The following is a 19,055-nucleotide window of genomic DNA, read 5'->3' as shown; positions in this document are numbered from 1 at the left end:
AAGGCTCTTGTTAAATGAAGAGTTCTAGGACAGCGGTTCTCAACCTGTGGGTCGCGACCCCTTTGGGGGTCAAACGACCCTTTCACAGGGGTTACCTAAGACCATCGGAAAACACATATATAACTACATATTGTTTTTGTGATGAATCACTATGCTTTAATTACGTTCAATTTGTAACAATGAAATTGGGGGTCACCACAACATGAGGAACTGTACTAAAGGGTCGTGGCATTAGGAAGGTTGAGAACCACTTTTCCAGGAAGATACTCCCAACTCTCAGACCACAGCAAAGGACTGTAGCCCTGGGAGCCTGAGATGGGAGGGAGGGGCTGGTTAGCAGGAAGGGCAGAGTCAGCTAGAGCTTCAAAATGGAGCTTTAGGTCTGCAGGGAAGGGACAAATGTCCCTGAAAGGACAATGGAGGACATTTTGCTGAGTCCAGCTTTGAAGGGAACTGGTGTGTTCCCCCAACCCTCTCCCCATAAGAAAGATAACTGGAGTTCTAGCCAGTTTGGCTCAGTGGATAGAGGGTCGGTCGGCCCTTGGACTAATGGTCCTGGGTTGGATTCTGTTCAAGGGCAGGTACCTTGGTTGCAGGCTGGAGCCCCAGCCTTGGTTGGGGCACATGCGGGAGGCAACCAATTGATGTTCCTCTCTCTTGGTCTCTCCCCCTCCCTTCCACTCTAAAAATCAATGGAAAAATATCCTGGGGTGAGGATTAACAGAACAACAACAACAAAAAGAAAGATAATGAGATGGTAATTTCATTCTACTTATGTTTATTGTTGCCAACCTATCTCCCCTCACCTGCCTCATATTTACACTAATCCCTTTCCTGCACAAGCTAGCTTTACCAAGTTCCTGGTAGTAGGTTCAGAAGTGTGTCCATTAAGCCAGCAGTCCTAGATATAGTAGGCACTGTTTTTCCCTGAGCCAGTTTAGCCCTGGGGAAGGGTTACTCTGGAATTCAGAGCACAGATTTGGTACTGGGGTCAAGGGACCCTCCCCCCCCCCCACCAGTAGATATTATCCCTCCCCTTCAGGAGCTCAGGGCACATCAAAACCTTTAACAAGCAAAGTGGGGTAATGGATTCCCCAATGTCAAGTTTGTGCTTTCCTGGCTTGCAAGGACCCACACAAGAGGCCAAGTCAGGGCTGGCACCTGCATCTAGCTTCTGAGGGACCATTTTATCTTTGGAAGCCAGGTCTGACCATCTGCCATCATCCTTGAGAGAAATGTCATTGGAGGGGGCCAGGAGTGGAAAGGGAGAGTGCATACTCTAAAAGGTATGGGCATTGTTTTAAGCTGGAGTAAGTTGCAGCGTGGCCTGAGTTATGTGGGGAGATATAGAATTGATGAGCGGGAGCAGGCATTTCATTTGGGAGCCTGAGGTCCCCCAGCCTCCTTCGTAAGCCCCACTGGTATCTTGGGCCACAGGTAACAGGAGAGCAGACATTTATTGTCACAGAATGTCCGAGTTGGCAAGGCCCTCAGCGTCTATCCATTCTAATGCCAGCCAGTCCTAGACCCAAATTGGGGAAGGCACTTGATTCGAGTCACATAGTGATTTAGTGGCTAAACCTCACAGGAAGTTAAGGAGAAGGAAAGTAGAAAAGGTACATGTTGCTCTCTTCAAACCTTATTGGGGACAATCTGGATTTCTCCGTGATCAATTAGAGTCCTTTTAAATGGCCAACTTCCTTAGGGTCCTGAGACAGACCTGAAATACTTGGTCTCTTTTCAGAAACAGTGCGACAGCGGAAGGTGCTGTGGGAGTGAGGAGGACTTGGAGGCTTTGTTGCTGAGGGACATGAGTGAGGTGACCCCTCCGTGCTCCACTTGCTGTAGCCGTGGCCAGAGTGGGCTGTACTGTCAGTAGCTGGTGGAGAGAGGGGGCCAGACAGGTGTGGTGTGTCCTCAGCAGCTCCTTGTCCACTCCAGCCAAGCCTGCAGGCCCTGGACAGCTGCTGCGACCCTTGGTGCCAAGGGGGGAGGGGAGGGGAGCAGGGCCAGGCTAGGCGCCAGTCCTCTAGCCCGGGCCACCTCTGGAGGCCGGGCCCATCCCTGTTGAATGTGCTGCTCGGGCCCAGCCTTGGCCCGCCATCACCTGCGCTCAAGGTGCCCCGGCCAGGGAGAGGCCCTGCAGCTGCTCCTCAGTGCCCACCAGCTCTGCCTCATCACGCCCGCTCTCTGAGCCCTCGAAGCAGCCTGAGTCACGTGGGATGTCCCCCTTGGGGTCTGACAGGGTGTGCACTGCTGGTTCCTGGCTGCTGTCGCCACCTTCTTCTGCCTCCTCGCTGCCGGCTGCCAGGGACAAGGATGGGAGATGGAATATGGGGCCTTGGGCCTTGGGAGGGAGTGGATCAGAAGCCCCAGGGAGCCCTGCATGGGAGTAGGGGCCCTGGGGGTAGGAACACTGTAGGCAGTCTCACCCTCTGGGCACCTGTCACCATCTCTGCCCTTCTTGTAGTTTACAGGCTCAAGAACTTAACTTCTTAGCACTAAGCCCGGAGGCCCAAAACCTGCCTCTGTCATTGCCCAGCTTTGAGGCCTTGAGTACTTGCCTTACCTTCTCTGGCCTTAAGTCTCCCCTGGGATTCCAAAGGGAGTGGGGCCCGATCATCCCTAAAACCCCTTCTCCCCACAAACTTTGCCTGAGACTGGGATTAAAATGTGGAAAGGGGCCCAGCCAGCATGGCTCAGTGGTTGAGCATCGACCTATGAGCCAGGAGGTCATGGTTTGATTCCAGGTCAGGGCAAGTGCCAGGTTGCGGGCACAATCCCCAGGGGCATGCAGGAGGCAGCCAATCAATGAGTCTCTCTCATCATTGGTGTTTCTGTCTCTCCCTTTCCCTTCCTCTCAGATATCAATAAAAATATTTAAAAAAATAAAAAAATAAGATAAAATAAGTGTGGAAAGTGCCTTCCCATCCACTGCACAGGGCCCTGGGGCAGAGGCCTCCCCTCCTTGGACCGCCAGTGGTGCCCCACCCAGCTCCAAAGCCCACTCACTGTCGTAGTCCAGCAGCAGCTCGGCTGCAGTGAGCAGCTTGGCCCGGTGCTGTGGGTCTGTGATGTTCAGCTCATTGAGGTGTGTTTCTCGCAGCTCTTTGAAGTCCTCCAGTGTCTGGTAGCCATTGAGCAGCAGGGTGGATGTGTGCTCCTGTGGGCAGATGCAGGCCACCAGCTAGGCTGCTTACAAGCCCCCCAACCAATCCTTCCCTCCCCACTTAGCTGATGTGCCCTGGCCACCATCCCTGGGATAAGGGCACCGCCTTTGATCCTAGCCACTAATGCAGGCCCAAGGTCAGACCTCCAGGCCAATGCGCTCCAGCAGCTCATGCAGAGTTTTGGGCTTGGGCCTCTTGCCCTTGCTCTGTCGGCGGCTGGGGCGGGCAGGCCCCACAGCCTCCTCGGGCAACACATCCACGTAGATGAACTTGAAAGAGCCCAGCCTGCCATTGAGCAAGCCCAGCCATGTGCCCACAGGCGGCTTTTCAATGATCTGGATCACATCACCTTTCTGTGGGAGAAGAACAGAGTGGATTAGGAGAGAGGCCAGGGCGATCCCGCGGCTTCTGCTGACACTGTCCTACCCCGACTCAGTCCAGCCCCCTCTATGCGTGCAGCCTGGGACCTGGATTCCAATCTTACCTGTAGTTTCAGTGAGTCGTGGTCATAGGGGCTGGGAGTGAAGTCGGTGTGGACTCGGGCCCGGCCACAGAAGGGCCCTGTGTACTGGGGGGCAGGTGGCTCCTCTCCAAAGCTGCCAGAGCCTGGGCTGGGACTGCAGAGCTCACTGCCTGCAGGATATGGGGCAGGGAGGAGAGTCACCTTTGTCCCAGGACAGCTGGGGCTGCGCTCAGCAGGTGCCTTGCAGGGAGCCTTTCTAGGAGTCCCAGGGCTACACGGTGGGGGGAAAAGCTAGGTTCTGGTTAGTCTCACATTGTGGCAGAGATTCTGGCCCATCCCCTGGGCCACCCTGCAGGAGCACAGCTTCACTTCTGAGGCTTTAGACATGAGAATAGCTGACCACAGGAGAAACGGTTCAGAGTCCAAAGAACAGGCAAATTGGGAGGCCTCTAGAGACCAATTGGGCCAACACCCCACTAAACAGATGAGGAATACTGGGGCCAGACAGGCCAAGTGACCTGCCCATCTCATCTTATAATTGGCAGCACTGGGTCTATTATGCTCTAGGTCTCCTGATTCCCATTCTAGTGCTCCTTCCACCCAGGAAGCCACACCCTTCATTAATATTTAACTTGCTTAAATGTCCAGTTACCTGGAAACTCAGATGGGGTCTTTCTCTCAGGGAAGAGCAGGATGAAGCTTATTTTAAATGGCTTTCAGTGCAGGGGAGGGGGGACAGGTCAGGCAGGTCTGGGGAACCAGAGAAAGAACAGGTAACTTGGAACTAGCCTGAGGGGTGGGAAAGGCAGTGCCTCTGAAGGTTTGCAGCCCAGAGGACTCAGTCACTCTTTTAGGCAGGGCTGTCAGAATCCCCTGCCTAGCCCCATGGATATCTAGAAGATGCCAAGTGGTGCCCTAAGTTCAGCAATCCAAGGTCTGGGGTCCAAGAGGCTGAATTTCACAGCTGGAGGCTCTATACCCCCACACCAGCCTGGGATGAGAGAGGCCCAGGCAGCTGGAGCCTCTAGCTCTGCTTAGAAGGGTGGGGGTGGGCTGGTTCAAGAGGGCAAGGGAGCCCTAGCCGGTTTGGCTCAATGGATAGAGCGTCGGCCTGCAGACTGAAGGGTCTCAGGTTTGATTCCAGATTCCAGTCAAGAGCATGTGCTCAGGTTATAGGCTCCAACCCAGTGCAGGGTGTGCAAGAGGCAGCCCATCAATGACTCTCATCATCATTGATGCTTCCATCTCTCTCTCCTTCTCCCTTCCTCTCTGAAATCAACAAAAATGAACTGAGCAAATCATTGAACCTCCCTGAGCCTCAGTTTCCACATCAATAAAGTGGGGATAATAATAGTACTGGCCCCATGAAGTCGTAAAGATTTAACATGAAGCGGGCTCGGAAAGTTCCCAGCAGGTAAGCCGTAAAGGTTCATTTCTCTTAGCCCCTCCCAGACAATGGGCCCTAACCCAATCCTTTTCTCCAGACTGGACAGATGTCCCTGTACCTCCCCTACTTACCAGTGGATGTCTGGCGGCTGAGTGCTGGCAGCTCACGCTCCTCTTGCTCAGAAAATGACAGTGCCATCTTCTCAGGGCCAGGACTGTCCAGGCTGCAGTCTGGAGATGTCGGGGAAGCTGAGCCCTCCTCCAGAGTGTCTGCCTGCAGGGGAAGGGCGACAGGAAGCCCTGAGCAGTCTCTGTTGGGGTGCACGTGGGGCAGCCCAGGTGCAGAGGAAATAGGCTTGGGCTTGACAGAGAACTGGGCCCTGGCTGGATCCTCAGCTTACAGGCGGCATGGCACTCTCGGAGCCCTAGCTTCCTCTTTTGTAAGTTGGGAATGAAAAGTCCTTGCCCTGCCCATCTCACAGAATGAGGCCCTGTGAATGTACTCTGTCCATTTAAAGTGCCATTGTAGCCCTAGCTGGTTTGGCTCAGTGGATAGAGCGTTGGCCTGCGAACTGCAGGGTCCCAGGTTTGATTCCTGGTCAGGGCACATGCCTGGGTTGTAGGCTTGATCCCCAGTAGGGGGTGTGCAGGAGGCAGCCAATCGATGATTCTCTCTCATCATTGATGTTTCTATCTCTCTCTCCCTCTCCGTTCCTCTCTGAAATCAATGAAAATGTATTAAAAAATAAAGTACACATACAAAGAAGGCTGGTGCCAGAGCTTGGACTCCGAGCTGTCACTGGGATGCAGTCATGCAGACACTAGTGCTGAAGAGTTACTACCTTTGACTGTGCTCCCTTGTGCCAAGCACATCTGTCATTTCATTCAATCCTCACTTGAGGATAAGTGCGTGATTATCCCAAGTTTTCAGATGAGAATGGAGGAACATTCCCAAGGCCAGGCCCCAGGCCCCATTCAAGTCCACCTGACTCCAAAGCACCCCTCGCCTCACCATACCTCAGTGCAGAGGGAACTCCTCCTTTATGTGTAGAGGTCATCAATTCCTGTGTTGTTAATATTCCCCACCATGACCAATGTCATGCTACCACAGTGAAGTCACTGACCAAGCAGCATATCATCATCAGAGGCTATTTCCTCCACACAGAAACTACAGATGCAAATAACTTCAGGGGTATAGAGAACAATGAAAGGGAGTCCAAGAATTAGGAAGGGATCAGTTTTGAGCATTGACTGTAGTCCCTTTGTTTTTAATATCATTTATGTAATTCTTAGTTTATATCATTTAATTTTCAATAATGTTATGTGTCATGCAAAATTCCTGAAAATTTGGCCAGCTGCTTTCCTGAGCTGGTATAAGCCAGTACTAGTTGACTTCAGAACATGCCAGACTCACTGTGTGACTTCAGCTGCTTGGCTGTGACTGCCCTACAGATGTCTGTCATACCCTCCCTCCTTGGGCTAAAGCCAGCCTTCTCCAATTTTCTCTCGTAGGGGCCCCTCTTTGAATCAAGTCTTCCCGATCCCAGATGCCCACTCTCCTCAGGCTTGCCTCCTCAGGAAGCTCCAGTTACCCCAACTTTCATCCCTCATTACACCCTAACCCCATTCCCTCTGGACCATAGTGCCTTGTCCATGGCTGAGTGAGCTCTCCTCCCATGTGACCTTTCTTCTCATATTTAATGGAGACTTCAGACATGGTATCTGAGCAGTGGCTGTCAAGGTAGCCATGCTCATACCTTGTCAGAGTGGGACCTGTCCCCACCCCTCCCCTGGATCCCAGGCCTCACCATTTCCTCTGACAGGGCCTTCACCATCATCTTGCCCATCTTCCTGTTCATGGTTCGGGAAATCACAGCCCTCCACTTCTTCCCCAGCTTTTTGCCACTTTTCCCAGCATCCTCTGGGGTAGGGACACCTGAGTCATCTTCTGGAATCTGTGACAACAAGAAGTCCAGGAACCTTGGTGACTGCCTGTGTCTAGGATTTAGGGATAGAAGGAGGCTTCGGGCCCCAGCAGAGGATGGAGGGGTGGGAATGGGAAGTTCCTGTCCCCTTCCCTCTTAGTTTCAGTCCTGTCCTCAGCCTTATTAATGGGTAATTAATTTTATAGTTAATTTGTAACTGAAAAGGATGCAGGTGAGTTCTTGGGGTCCAGGATTTTGGTGGGTGGGAGAGGTGGACCTTCTGTATTTAAGCAGACTTTGCCTCAACAATCCTAAAATCTCCTCTTTCCCAGACAAGTATCACATGATCTCACCCATATGTGGAAACTAATGGACAAAATAAACTGATGAACAAAACAGACCCAGAGACACAGAGATATGGAACAGACCGTTGAATCTCAGCGGGAAGGTAGTGGTGGGTGGGTGGGAAGAGATCAACCAAAGAACTTATATGCATATATGCATAACCCATGGACACAGACAATAGGCTGATGAAGGCCTGGGGTGGGGGTGGAGGTAGGAGTAGGCTAGAAGGGGTCAATGGGGGAAAAAAGGGGACATATGTAATACGTTCAACAATAAAGATTTAATTTAAAAAACTCCTCTTTTCCCTCCTCCCTCCCTTTCTCCCTTCCAGCCACTCCCTTGCCCAGGGCCTGCAGCCAGCCTCCCAACTCCAAGGAAGCTCTGAAACTTACATTATCATCCAGATTAAATTCCTTCTCGCTCACCACTGGGGAGCTGGGTTTGGATTTGGCAAAATCTTTGAAACTGCTGGAGCGCTGCAGTGAGAGCTGGAAGAAGCAGAGGTGTTGCAATCAGTGGTGCTAAAATGGCTGTAAGGAGCTGTTCCCATTCCCAACACACATGCACACACCCCAGGGCTGAACAGAGCCACATGTGCCCTGAGGTCCCAGCGTTATTGAGGTAAAACACCAAGATGACTTTGGAGATACCTGGCTTTATCCTGTTTCACAGCAGAGAATACCTGCCCCAGAGCAAGCTCCTGACGTCAGGAGCCTCAGTTAGGCCTCAGATGAAGGCCGCATTTCCACCAATACCTGAAGTTTGGTCCCCAGAACCCTGACGTGAAAGACTAAATGAATCAAAGACATATTTTCTACTAGACATACCTTGGCAAGAACAATAGCGTCGCATTTATGTAACAGAGCAAACCCTCCCAAGCCCCACAGCCTGGCCTCCGGGCTCTGGGCCAGCTCCAAGAATAGTCTCCTGTCACAGTGACAGCAGTAAGCACATTAGGGCCCCCACCCTGGTGAATCTGTCCCAAGAAGAGCAAAGCACTCCCCCCAGGAGTCCGTAAGACGTGGCATTAGGTTTTCTGGAAAATCACATTAGAAGCCATTGGAGCCTAACCGGTTTGGCTCGGTGGATAGTGTCAGCCTGCAGAACAAAGGGTCCTGGGTTTGATTCTGGTCAAGGGCAGGTACCTTGGTTGCAGGCTCCTCAGTCCCTGGTCGGGGAGAGTGCAGGAGGCAACCAATCGATGTGTTTCTCTCACATGGCTATTTCTCTCTGTCTTCCCCTCTCTCTTCCACTCTCCCTCAATGGAAAAATATCCTCTGGCGAGGATTAACAACAACAACAAAGAAGCCATCAGAGAAGGTGCCCACAGATTTGAGACACAAATGACTGGCAATCATTGAGTAAAAGAAAGCTGCCATTTTCTTTCTTCACCCCAGCTTTTAATCTGAGCCACTAATGTGATGACATGACTACTGCTGACAGGTGCTGGGCTTTGGACTTTTTGGCCTGACCTATTGTTTGTGCTGATGAGACTGTTTTCAGGAAATGACCTTTCTTAACTGTGTATGTGTGCACATGCCAAGACGGCCACGGGAAGCAGGGCCAGACAGGTAATGAGGGCAGGCTTTCAACACAAGAAGCAGAGGCTGAGCCTGAATCAAGATCAACAGTCAAGACTACAGATACACACAGGAACCATGGTTCACAGATGGCCAGACAGATAGAGCGGGATAGACTGCAGACACCGGAGATAAGGCCTTGCGGAACCAAAGTTCCAAACCTGCACAAAGCTGAAAGTTTCACATCCTCTTTTCTAAGAAGGGGGTTCCAGTGACAACCTCTTAGGGCAGGGGCAATGTCACCTGCCCCCCGACACACACACACACAACTGGCCCCAGCTCCCCAGGACTGCAGTGGAGCACTTCTGTTCTCTTGGTGGGTCTTGACCCAAGGCAAGTCAGCAATCAGGGTCAGGGGCCACACTATTCTAGAGGTTGCAACAAGCTAGCTGACCAGAAACTGGGTCAGCAGTCAGGCCAAGTCGCTAGCCACTGGAACCACAAGGGCCTCCTGGGTGGGGCATCTGCAGCCTCCATCAGGAAGCCTCTTCCATGCTATGTTAGGGAGCCAGAAAAGGGGTCCACGAGTGGGGAAGGACAAGCATGACTGTGGGGTGGCTGCTCTGGTTCCCATGTATCCCTTCTACCCTCCTTCATTGCTTTTCCCCACCCGATATTTTTTCCTCCTTTTCTCCCTTTCTTTCCCCTTCTCTCTGCTCTCCGTTGATTTCCTCCTCTTGTATGGCTAGGATGCAGCTGCCCCGATGACTTCCTCCTCTTACTGCCTGGAAAAGAGGGAACAGAGAGAGGGTGGGCAACAGAGTGGGCTGCTATTTATAGGTCAATGGGGCCTAGCGTGACCTTCTCTCCATCACCTCTTGGCCTGGTCTGCAGACCAGGAGGCTGAGAGTCGCCCCAGAAGCCCCAGGGACTGGCAAGCCTGGAAAGCAAGCAGGAGGGCAGGCATGGGGCCAGAAGTGAGCTTTGTTGGGGCAGAGTAAACTCACTGCCAGGCCTCCCTCTAATCGCAGTTCTTTCCTTTTCCTGTCATTAATCTGCAGTCAGGGGGCTAGGAGGGGGGCCTTTGACTCCTGGGACCTTGTTTCAGGGCCCCTCCAGCCCAGCTTTAGCCAAAAGCAGAGGAAACTATCAAAAAGGACTGTGGGGGTGGTGCTGGGACTTGGGTGCTGCTGGTGGATCCTCAGCCCAGGAACATGGAAAAGGCTGTACAGTTCTTCAGGTGACTAAGGGTGGGGCCCGACCAGAGTGGCCGATCTCCAATCTCGGGGGCAGCCCCAAATATCCTGAATGTCCTGGGGTGTCTCTGAAGTGACACCAAGATATGAATTGAAATCCTTGAGCCTCTGGATTTTCTGCTTGTCCTCCATTTGGGGGGAGGCCTTCCTGGGGGTCCTGCCCAGGGGGGTGGTAGAACCAAGCATTATTTTTCATGTTTAAGGGTAATTCGTGGACCTCTTAGAAAGAAGTATTTATCTGATGTCAGGTGTTGCTCGCTGAGTTCAACTTTGGGATGTGTGATCTTCAGCAAGTTCTTTAACCTCCCTGAACCCCAGTCTCTTCACTTGGTGTCAGCAGACAAAGGTTCACATCTTGGTTCTGCCACTGACCAGCTGTGTAAAGCTGGGTGAGTTCCTCACATCTCTGGGCTTCCGTCTCCTCATGGGTAAAATGAAGACAAGAGCACCTACTTCACCGTGTTGCTGTGAGGATGAAGGGAGTGAGTGCCTGACACAGCCACCCCTCAGCAGATGTCCAAATGTCTGTGTATGGCTTAGCTTTTCCTCTGACCCACCTCCAGGCTCTCACCAGGCATTTCCTACCTGGAACACTTCACCCTTCACTCTGTCAACCGAAGTTTCTCCCTTCCTTCAAAATCCGATTTAACTGGAAACAACCCATAGGTTCATCAACTGTGGAATGGATACATGAGCCTGGCTGGCGTAGCTCAATGGTTGAGCGTCGACCTATGAACCAGGGGGTCATGGTTTGATTCCCAGCCAGGGCACATGCCCAGGCTGTGGGCTCTATGCCTAGTGTGGGGTGTGCAGGAGGCAGCTGATCAATGGTTCTCTCTCATCTTTGGTGTTTCTATCTCTCTCCCTCTCTCTTCCTCTCTGAAATCAATAAAAAGTATATTTGAAAAATTTTAAAAAAAGAATGGATACATGAGTAGTGGCAGTCACACGAGGCACTAGGACATGGTGATGAGCTTTGTACAGCTCTCCCCAACAACATGGATGACTCTCAGACACACTTTGAGCAGAAGGGTCCGGCCACCAGAGTATACTATATGGTTCCTCATATAGAAAATTCAATGCCTGTCAAAACTTATCTATGCTGCTGAAACCGGTTTGGCTCAGTGGATGGAGCATCGGCCTGCGGACTGAAGGGTCCCAGGTTCGATTCCGGTCAAGGGCATGTACCTGCGTTGCGGGTACATCCCCAGTGGGAGATGTGCAGGAGGCAGCTGATCGATGTTTCTCTCTCATCGATGTTTCTAACTCTCTATCTCTCTCCCTTCCTCTCTGTAAAAAATACAATAAAATATATTAAACAAACAAACAAACAAACAAAAACTTATCTATGCTGTTGGAAGTCAGGCTAGTGGCTACCCTTGGAGAAAGAGGGCATGTAGTGACTGGCAGAGGCATGACGGAAGCTGCTGGAGTGTTGCAAGTGTTCTGTATTTTTTTATTTTTTAAAAAAATATATTTTATTCATTTTTTACAGAGAGGAAGGGAGAGGGATAGAGAGTCAGAAACATCAATGAGAGAGAAATATCGACCAGCTGCCTCCTGCACAATCCCTACTGGGGATGTGCCCACAACCAAGGTATATGCCCTTGACTGGAATCAAACCCAGGACCCTTCAGTCTGCAGGCAGACGCTCTATCCACTGAGCCAAACCGATCAGGGCTCTTTCTTTTTTAAAAATATATTTTTATTGATTCCAGAGAGGAATGGGAGAATGAGAGAGAGATAGAAGCATCAGTGATGAGAGAGAATCACCAATCGATTGGCCGCCTCCTGGATGCTCCCTACCGGGAATCAAGCCCACAACCTGGGCATGTGCCCTTGACTGGAATCAAACCTGGGACCTTTCATTCTGCAGGCTGACACCGGGCCAAACCAGCTAGGGCAAGTGTTCTGTTTCTTGATCTGGGTGCTGCTTCCATGGGGATGTTCATTATGGAAATTCATTGATTGGTACACTTATGATTTATGCACTTCTTTGTGAAAATATTATAAATAGATTTTTCAAATCCAGTTTTAAAGGCAGTATCCCCTGCAGGAAGCCTCCCCTGATCACCCTCTCAGGACCTCACAGCGCCATCTTCTTACCTTGCTTCCTAAGCAAGCTTGGCTTTCCCCACCTAGGTATCTCCACAGCTATGCTCTCAGCTCATTCCTGTACCAGTCACATACCTAGCACCCTCTGAGCTCTAGGCACCAGGCCATGTGTGCATGGGAATCCAGTAATCAGAGGTTAAATACCTCCCTTGTGCCTGGCATCCTGTCAAGTGCTTCATGTGTACTAGCTCATTCCAACCTCACCACAGCCCTGTTTTACATACCCACTTCCTAGCTCAGGAGACTGAGACAGAGAAACAAAGTACACTAGACAGTTACACAGCTGGCAGCAGAAAGAGCAGGGGTTTGAACCCATGTCTATAACTCTGGAACAGCCATGGGCAAACTACGGCCCGTGGGCCGGATCTGGCCCGTTTGAAATGAATAAAACTATTGGAAAAAAAGACCGTACCCTTTTATGTAATGATGTTTACTTTGAATTTATATTAGTTCACACAAACACTCCATCCATGCTTTTGTTCCGACCCTCCGGTCCAGTTTAAGAACCCATTGTGGCCCTCGAGTCAAAAAGTTTGCCCACCCCTGCTCTGGAAACTGCATGTTGCTGCACTGAGAGCTCACAGTCACACACACACACGCACACACACACACACACACACACACACACACACACTAGAAATGAATTTAGTGCAGTGGCGACTTCAGGTGGCATTTGGAGGGAACAACTGGGAGAGCAGGTGGGAGTATGGAAGAGGAAGGGCTCAGGAAAATTTCATAGAGGAGGAGGCAGATTTGAACTAGGCCATGTAGGGGAGCCAGGATTTTTCCAGGAGTTGCAGGGAAAGGTTTAAACAATTGTGAGAGTTAGAGACACTCCAGTGTGGCAATGGAATGGTAGGTATGCCAGTGCACGTGATGGGAGGTAGAGCAGAAAGGGTTATGGAAAACCCTTGCCAGCTATGCCAAGGAACTGTGGGCAATGTGGAGCCACTGAAAATACAAAATGCATGCTGGTAGGCATGTCCCGCTGGAGGTGTTTCATAGGAAGGGAGCCATAGGGATGTAGTGTGCTGGGATTAGGAGAGAGGAGCAGGGAGAGACTGGAAGGAGGGAACATGTGGACACTAGAATTCTTCTCCATTTCCTTTGGTAGGAGGTTTGGGGTGTGGTGGAAAGTAGGGGTGCCATCCCAGGACAAACCTCAGTCCACTTCCTACACCCTAACAGATAGATAGATAGAGAGAGACCTCACTAGAGGCAAAAATCTGCCTAGCGGCATGTCCCCACCCCCAACTCAGGGGCCTCCTCAATCCTTCATTACGAACAATAGGTGCCACATCCTGACCCCACCATCCTAGAGGGCCTGCTCCTGCCTCTGCTGCCTGGAAAGTCCCACAATCAGTAGTCATCTGGTTCTGCCCTGCAGAGTTCTCTTAACGATGTGTTCAGTCTTTCATTCTCATCACATTCTTTGGAAATCAGTAGTGGACAAGAGAGTAGGAGAAATGGTTAACATTCTGAGACTGACTAATCTTGGTTTGGATTTCTGCTTTGTAGCTTACTAGCTGGGTGACCTTGGGTAAATCTCTGAGTCTTGGGTCTAAAATAGGGATAAAGACAATATTTGCCCCTAACTCACAAGGTGTCATGAGAAGCTGAGGAGCTAAGAGATGGGTGGAGTGCACAGCACAGTGCTTGGTACCTGATCCTCATGAGCTCTTACTCAGTGCTGGCTCTTGATGCTATTAAGTCTTGTTTTCTTCACTTCAGGGCTGGGACCCAGGCCTTGTTCTTCTTTGCCGTGTGCTCCCCACCCCCACCCATGCTGACAGCATGCAACACCTCGTATGCACATGCGCACACTCAACAAAGCATCTCACATTTATTGTCTCAGGTGATCCATGTAACTTCCTGAGGTGGACAGATCAGGAGCTATCCCCCTTTTCAGAGATGAGGAAACTGAGGCCCAAAGAAAGTCAATGAACTGTCCAAGGTCCTACAGCTAGAACTTGGTAGGATTCCAACTCTGCTTTCCTGTCCCCTGCACAGCACTTTCTCAATTTGGCAGGCCCGGGAGGAGGAGCAGAGGCAGGAGAGAGAGGACTTGCTTGCTTTTGTGCTTTTTCCTCCACCATGCCATTTTACTCTCTGAGGGGAAGGGACTTACTCAAGGTCACAGTGCTGAATCCAGCCACTGCCTCCAGGCCCAGGGAAGATCCTGTCTTCACCTTCTGGAAGCATACTTTGGCTTTTCTAAGGCTACTTCCAAGGTTTGAGGCTTGAAGAGTCGCATTGAAGGCTGGCCCAGGCTCTGGCTAGCAGTGGCTTTGCCTGGACCACCTTCCCCTAGAGGACCACATGGGACTTGCTTCTCCTGGGAAAGGCCTGGAGAAAATTCCAGAGACCCAGTGGCCAAACACAGAATTGGGATAATGGAAGTGAGGAAAGAAAATGGGAAATCTGGCTTCTGTGTGCGCCTTGCACCTCTGCCTGAGGTAGCGCAGGGCCCTAGTGTTAAAGTGTCAGCTCTTTCTCAGACTCTTTGCTGCAGCTCAGCTACCCTGTGGTTTGGGGCCCAGCAGTGTCTCGAGCAGTCTTGGCTTCCCATCCCCATTAGGCAAAGAGCAAGGGGAAGCAGACCGCTCACCAAAGAGAGACAGTCAATGGCAAGTCTGCTAGGTCCAGTGCTGTGCAGAGCTTGAACAGGCAGGCGACAGAGACTGTGAGAAAACTCATAAATCTCATGCCACCCCCCCCCCACCTCCATTGCAACCTTACAGAAGCAACTGGGGTGAGGAGACTATAGGCGGAAGTGGCAGCCACCCCAGGAGCTGAGATGGGGCAGGATGCACACACCAGTGATCTGAAGCTCAGCCTTGGGCTAAGAGGTGCTCACCTGACCAGGGGGCTCCCTGGTCTAAGCTCCGGGGAAACAGAGAGGGCCTGGAGGCCCTGGACCTTGGCCTGCAGCTAGGCCTGGACCTCTTGGACCTGGTTCAGGCCTGCTTTGAGATTGTTTTAGGGTTCTGCTGGATATGTGGGATGTACTTGCCGATTGCCTGGGAAAATCCTATAATCAAATCAAAGAATTAAGTCTGGAAATCCTCAAATTCAACTAGAGAAGCTTAGATCTGGCAGAGCCTTCGAGGGATCTTCCAGATTGGCTTTAGCTCCAGGAATATGAATACCTCAGTTGTCCATGGCAGCTGCTTTTATTCCTGGCCTCTAAAATCTCTCCGTCAGATTGTTCCTCCTCAACCCCCACTCCTACTCCCCATCTCACCAGCTTCATTTTCCATTCTTAACAAATAATTTCTCTCTAGTGGGCCAGGGGAGCTACAACAGAACTGAACCAAGTGAGCAGAATCTGGCTACAGCCGAAGAGTGGGGTCCTAGGAACATCATGGCTCAAATGGGGTGGCCCAGCAGGACCCTTTGATTGAGATGGCTCTTAAGAGGCCATGCTCACACAGAAATGGTGGCAGGACCAGTGTAGGGGAGAGACAATTAAGTACGGTCTTCGGATTCAACTTGAGAATTGCATTTTGTGATTCTCAAATTCTAGTCTAGGATTCTAGCCCTTAATATCAGGTCTCTAGCCCATCATTATAGGATTAAATTCTATAACTCCAGACTTCTGAGAGTCTATTTTATAACTCCATATCTCTGGAATTCTGGAAGTCTCTTTGGTATTTCTGTTATTCTAGTAACCTCTGGGTTCCTGTCCCATTGCTCTCGGGAGCCCTAGCGTACAGAATCAAGGTATGGCTTTTGGTCCTCCCACTTCTATAAGTCCAGGGGCTGGATTATGAGAGCAGAGGGAAGGAAGAAGTGAGTTCCCAGAGATGCTCCTCACCTTTTTCTTCTGAGTGGGCTCCTTTTCACTGGCGTTGGATGGCTTGCGGCGCAACATGGTCCTCTGCCCTGCTGACACTCCTTCCCTACTCTCCGAGGTGTCGAGATGTGGTGGCCTCTTGCTCAGCCTCGCCAGCACTGTCCAGGGGGCACAGCATGGACCGAACCTCGGGCTGCCACTCTGACTGCTGCAGTAGCTGCTTGGGGGTGAGGGCCATGGGCACCCGGCAGCAGCAGCATACAGGAAACCCTACCACGTGACCTGCTCTTACAGCAATCGCAGCCCCTGTCGGCCCCTAGGGAGGAAGGAAGTCCTAGCTTCAGTCTCTAGAGATTCTGATGCAGACGGCTCTTGGGTTGAACAAGCAGAGAAAAGTCCCTACCTTGCCATCTCATGTCAATCATCCTTCTGCTTCATCCCCCCCAGAGGTGGCCAATCAACATGACATTATATGACTTACTCAGGCCTCTTATCTCTTTGACCAGAATCCAGAAACCAGAATTTGGACCATCTCTTTGCCTGTTGGGCCAATGCTCCTGGCCATCTTGCATCACAGTCACCACTTCCATCGCTACCACTACTATTGCCCCTACAACCATCACCCCTGTAGCCATCCTCACTGCCATCAGCACACCTACAACCATCATCACAATGGCAACCACCCTTGCAGTCAACACCCTCAGCCATCACCCACATAGTTATCATCATTGCCGCTTTCACCATTATAATCATCATCCTCACAACTGTCACCCTTATAGACATTAGAGTCAGTATCCCCACAAAATTCTTACAACCATCATCCCTACAGCCATCACTCCTACAACAATCACCTCTGCAGTCATCCCTACAACTGCATCAGCATGGCTACAGCCATCATTGCTAGAACTACCTATAGTCAATACCCTTCAGCCACCTTCCTATATCTGCCTTATCACTGTCACTATGACCTCACAGCCATTACCCCTACAAACACTATTGCTACAGCTGGTCACCCCCACTGATGCCCTCACCCTTACAAACATCACTCCTAGAGTCATCAACTCTACAACCCTTACCTCTCAGTTACCACCCTAAGCCTACAGTCATCCTCACTAGAGCTGTCACACCTTACTTGTGGGTCGCCAACAATGAAAATACATCCTGCATATAAGATATTTACATTACGATTCATAACAGTAGCAAAATTAGGGTTACAAAGTAACAACAAAAATAATTTTATGGTTGGGAACTGTATTAAAGGGTCGCAGCATTAGGAAGGTTGAGAACCATGCGAGTAAAAACCCTCTGGCCATCACCTATATATTTAGCACCACAAAAGCCATCAACATGAAAAAGAAAAGCATTTGCAGGCAACTCCACACCATCAGCAAATGTCCCATGCTCAACAAGCATTCCTCAATACTATTTGGAAGGATTTTTTTTTCTGTTTTTGAGCATTTAACTACCTGTGTGTGTGAGCGCGTTTGCTTGTGCTTAAAAAAAGTCACACTGCTCAGAAAGCAGATGAGTGGCTGGGGGTGGAGAGGGGAAGGACTTTTTTGGGGTGATGGATATGTTTGCTATGTTGGTTGTGGTGATGGCTTTATGCATATACACAGTCTCAACTCAAATCATACACTTTAAAAATGTGCAGTTTGCTTGGCTGGTGTGGCTCTGTGGTTAAGCATTGATCTATGAACCAGGAGGTCACAGTTAGATTCCCAATCAGGGCACATACCTGGATTGTGGGCTCAATCTTCAGTGTGGGGCATGCAGGAGGTAGCTGACCAATGTTTCTCTCTTATCATTAATGCTTCTCTCTCTCCCTTCCTCTCTGAAAGCAACAAAAATATAGTTTTAAAAATGTGAGTTTATTGTACGTCAATTATACCTAAATAAAACTGCTTTAATATATTTTTATTTTGTTTTTATTATTTATTGGTTAATATTAATATTTAAAAAAAATTAAAGTCACACTTCACAAACTGTGTTGGTATCTGCTTGTGACACTGAACATAGTATCATTAAGATTTTCTCACACTATGAAATATTTTTCAACTACGTGATTTTAATGGCTGCCAAGCAGCTCATTGTGTGGCTGTACCATGATTATTTCACTGAGCCCTTACTGATGATCTTAGGTTGGCTTAATTATATATATATATGTGTATATATATATATATATATATATATATATATATATATCTTCTTCATTGCACATCTTTAAGGTAAATATTCACAATCATGATTTTCCCCTTAGGCTAGATTGCCAGAAGGGAAATCCTGAAGTAAAAGGTATACATTTTTCTTTTTTTAATTTATTTATTGAAAGGTATACATCTTTTAAAGCTCTGCACTGTAGCACTTGTGAAATCCCGATCTGGCCCTCTGCTTTTCCCAAGATGTTCTCGTGACTTCCTCTCTCCTACCTCTCTAGCCTGCCCCATGCCCTCCGACCATCTCGCAGTGGTTCTCAACCTTCCTAATGCCGCAACCCTTTAATACAGTTCCTCATGTTGTGACCCAACCATAAAATTATTTTCGTTGCTACTTCATAACTGTAATGTTGCTACTGTTATGAATCATAATGTAAATATCTGATATGCAGGATGTATTTTCATTGTTTGCGACCCACAGGTTGAGAACCGCTGAATAGGTTGGGGTGAACTCAGAAAAGACTAAGTCCTCCCCAAGCTGAAACAACACTTCATTGGCTCAGCCTGCTGGGCAGACACATGAAAAGATAGGCTTGCTTCCCCGAGGGCCTGCTTTTTTCAGCCTGAAGGCCCCTCGCTGTTTGCCTGGTCCTGTCCGTTGGGCCCTAGTGTGTAAACTGCTGAGGTTGCGCTGCGTGGGAAGGAGTCCTGACAACGATGCAAGGGACCCATTGGGCCTCTGATGCCTGGGGGCGGCGCGATCGGGGCCCAGAGTGCAGCCTCGTGGTACGCTGAGTGAGGGCCATGGCTTCAGGGGCTGCAGGGGCTGCAAGGCCTCGAGGGCACCGGGGGCTGGGCGCCAGGAGCGGCCAGGCAGGGAGCTGCTCACTCGCAGAACCTTCAGAACCTTCCGTGTCCCCAGC

The 19,055-nt window shown here is 50.1% G+C and overlaps 1 protein-coding gene across 1 annotated transcript; it reads right to left on the bottom strand.

Moving 5' to 3' along the window:
* Nucleotides 1-764: 764 nt before the first annotated feature.
* On the bottom strand, nt 765-16,182 carry SASH3 (SAM and SH3 domain containing 3). The gene is made up of 8 exons (XM_081081213.1): nt 15,998-16,182; nt 7,682-7,777; nt 6,828-6,974; nt 5,152-5,293; nt 3,655-3,803; nt 3,314-3,523; nt 3,013-3,163; nt 765-2,304 (listed from the first exon to the last, which is right to left on the bottom strand). The coding sequence occupies exons 1-8, from the start codon at nt 16,052-16,054 to the stop codon at nt 2,114-2,116; spliced, it is 1,143 nt and encodes a 380-aa protein (XP_080937339.1). The 5' UTR covers nt 16,055-16,182; the 3' UTR covers nt 765-2,113.
* Nucleotides 16,183-19,055: the final 2,873 nt, after the last annotated feature.

Source organism: Myotis nattereri, assembly GCF_964212035.1.
Source record: "Myotis nattereri genome assembly, chromosome: X".
NCBI classification, from domain to species: Eukaryota; Metazoa; Chordata; class Mammalia; order Chiroptera; family Vespertilionidae; genus Myotis; species Myotis nattereri.
Note: the sequence above shows the minus strand (reverse complement) of the source record. Positions and strands in the feature narration are given on the sequence as shown.

Bases quoted from the DNA above. Each gene is read 5' to 3' on its own strand.
- SASH3 (XM_081081213.1), bottom strand. From the start codon at position 16,054: ATGTTGCGCCGCAAGCCATCCAACGCCAGTGAAAAGGAGCCCACTCAG. The intron at 7,778-15,997 runs GTGAGGAGCATC...TGCTTCTTCCAG, and splicing joins AGCCCACTCAGAAGAAAAAG to CTCTCACTGCAGCGCTCCAG. The intron at 3,164-3,313 runs GTCTGACCTTGG...ATCTGCCCACAG, and splicing joins TGGAGCGCATTGGCCTGGAG to GAGCACACATCCACCCTGCT.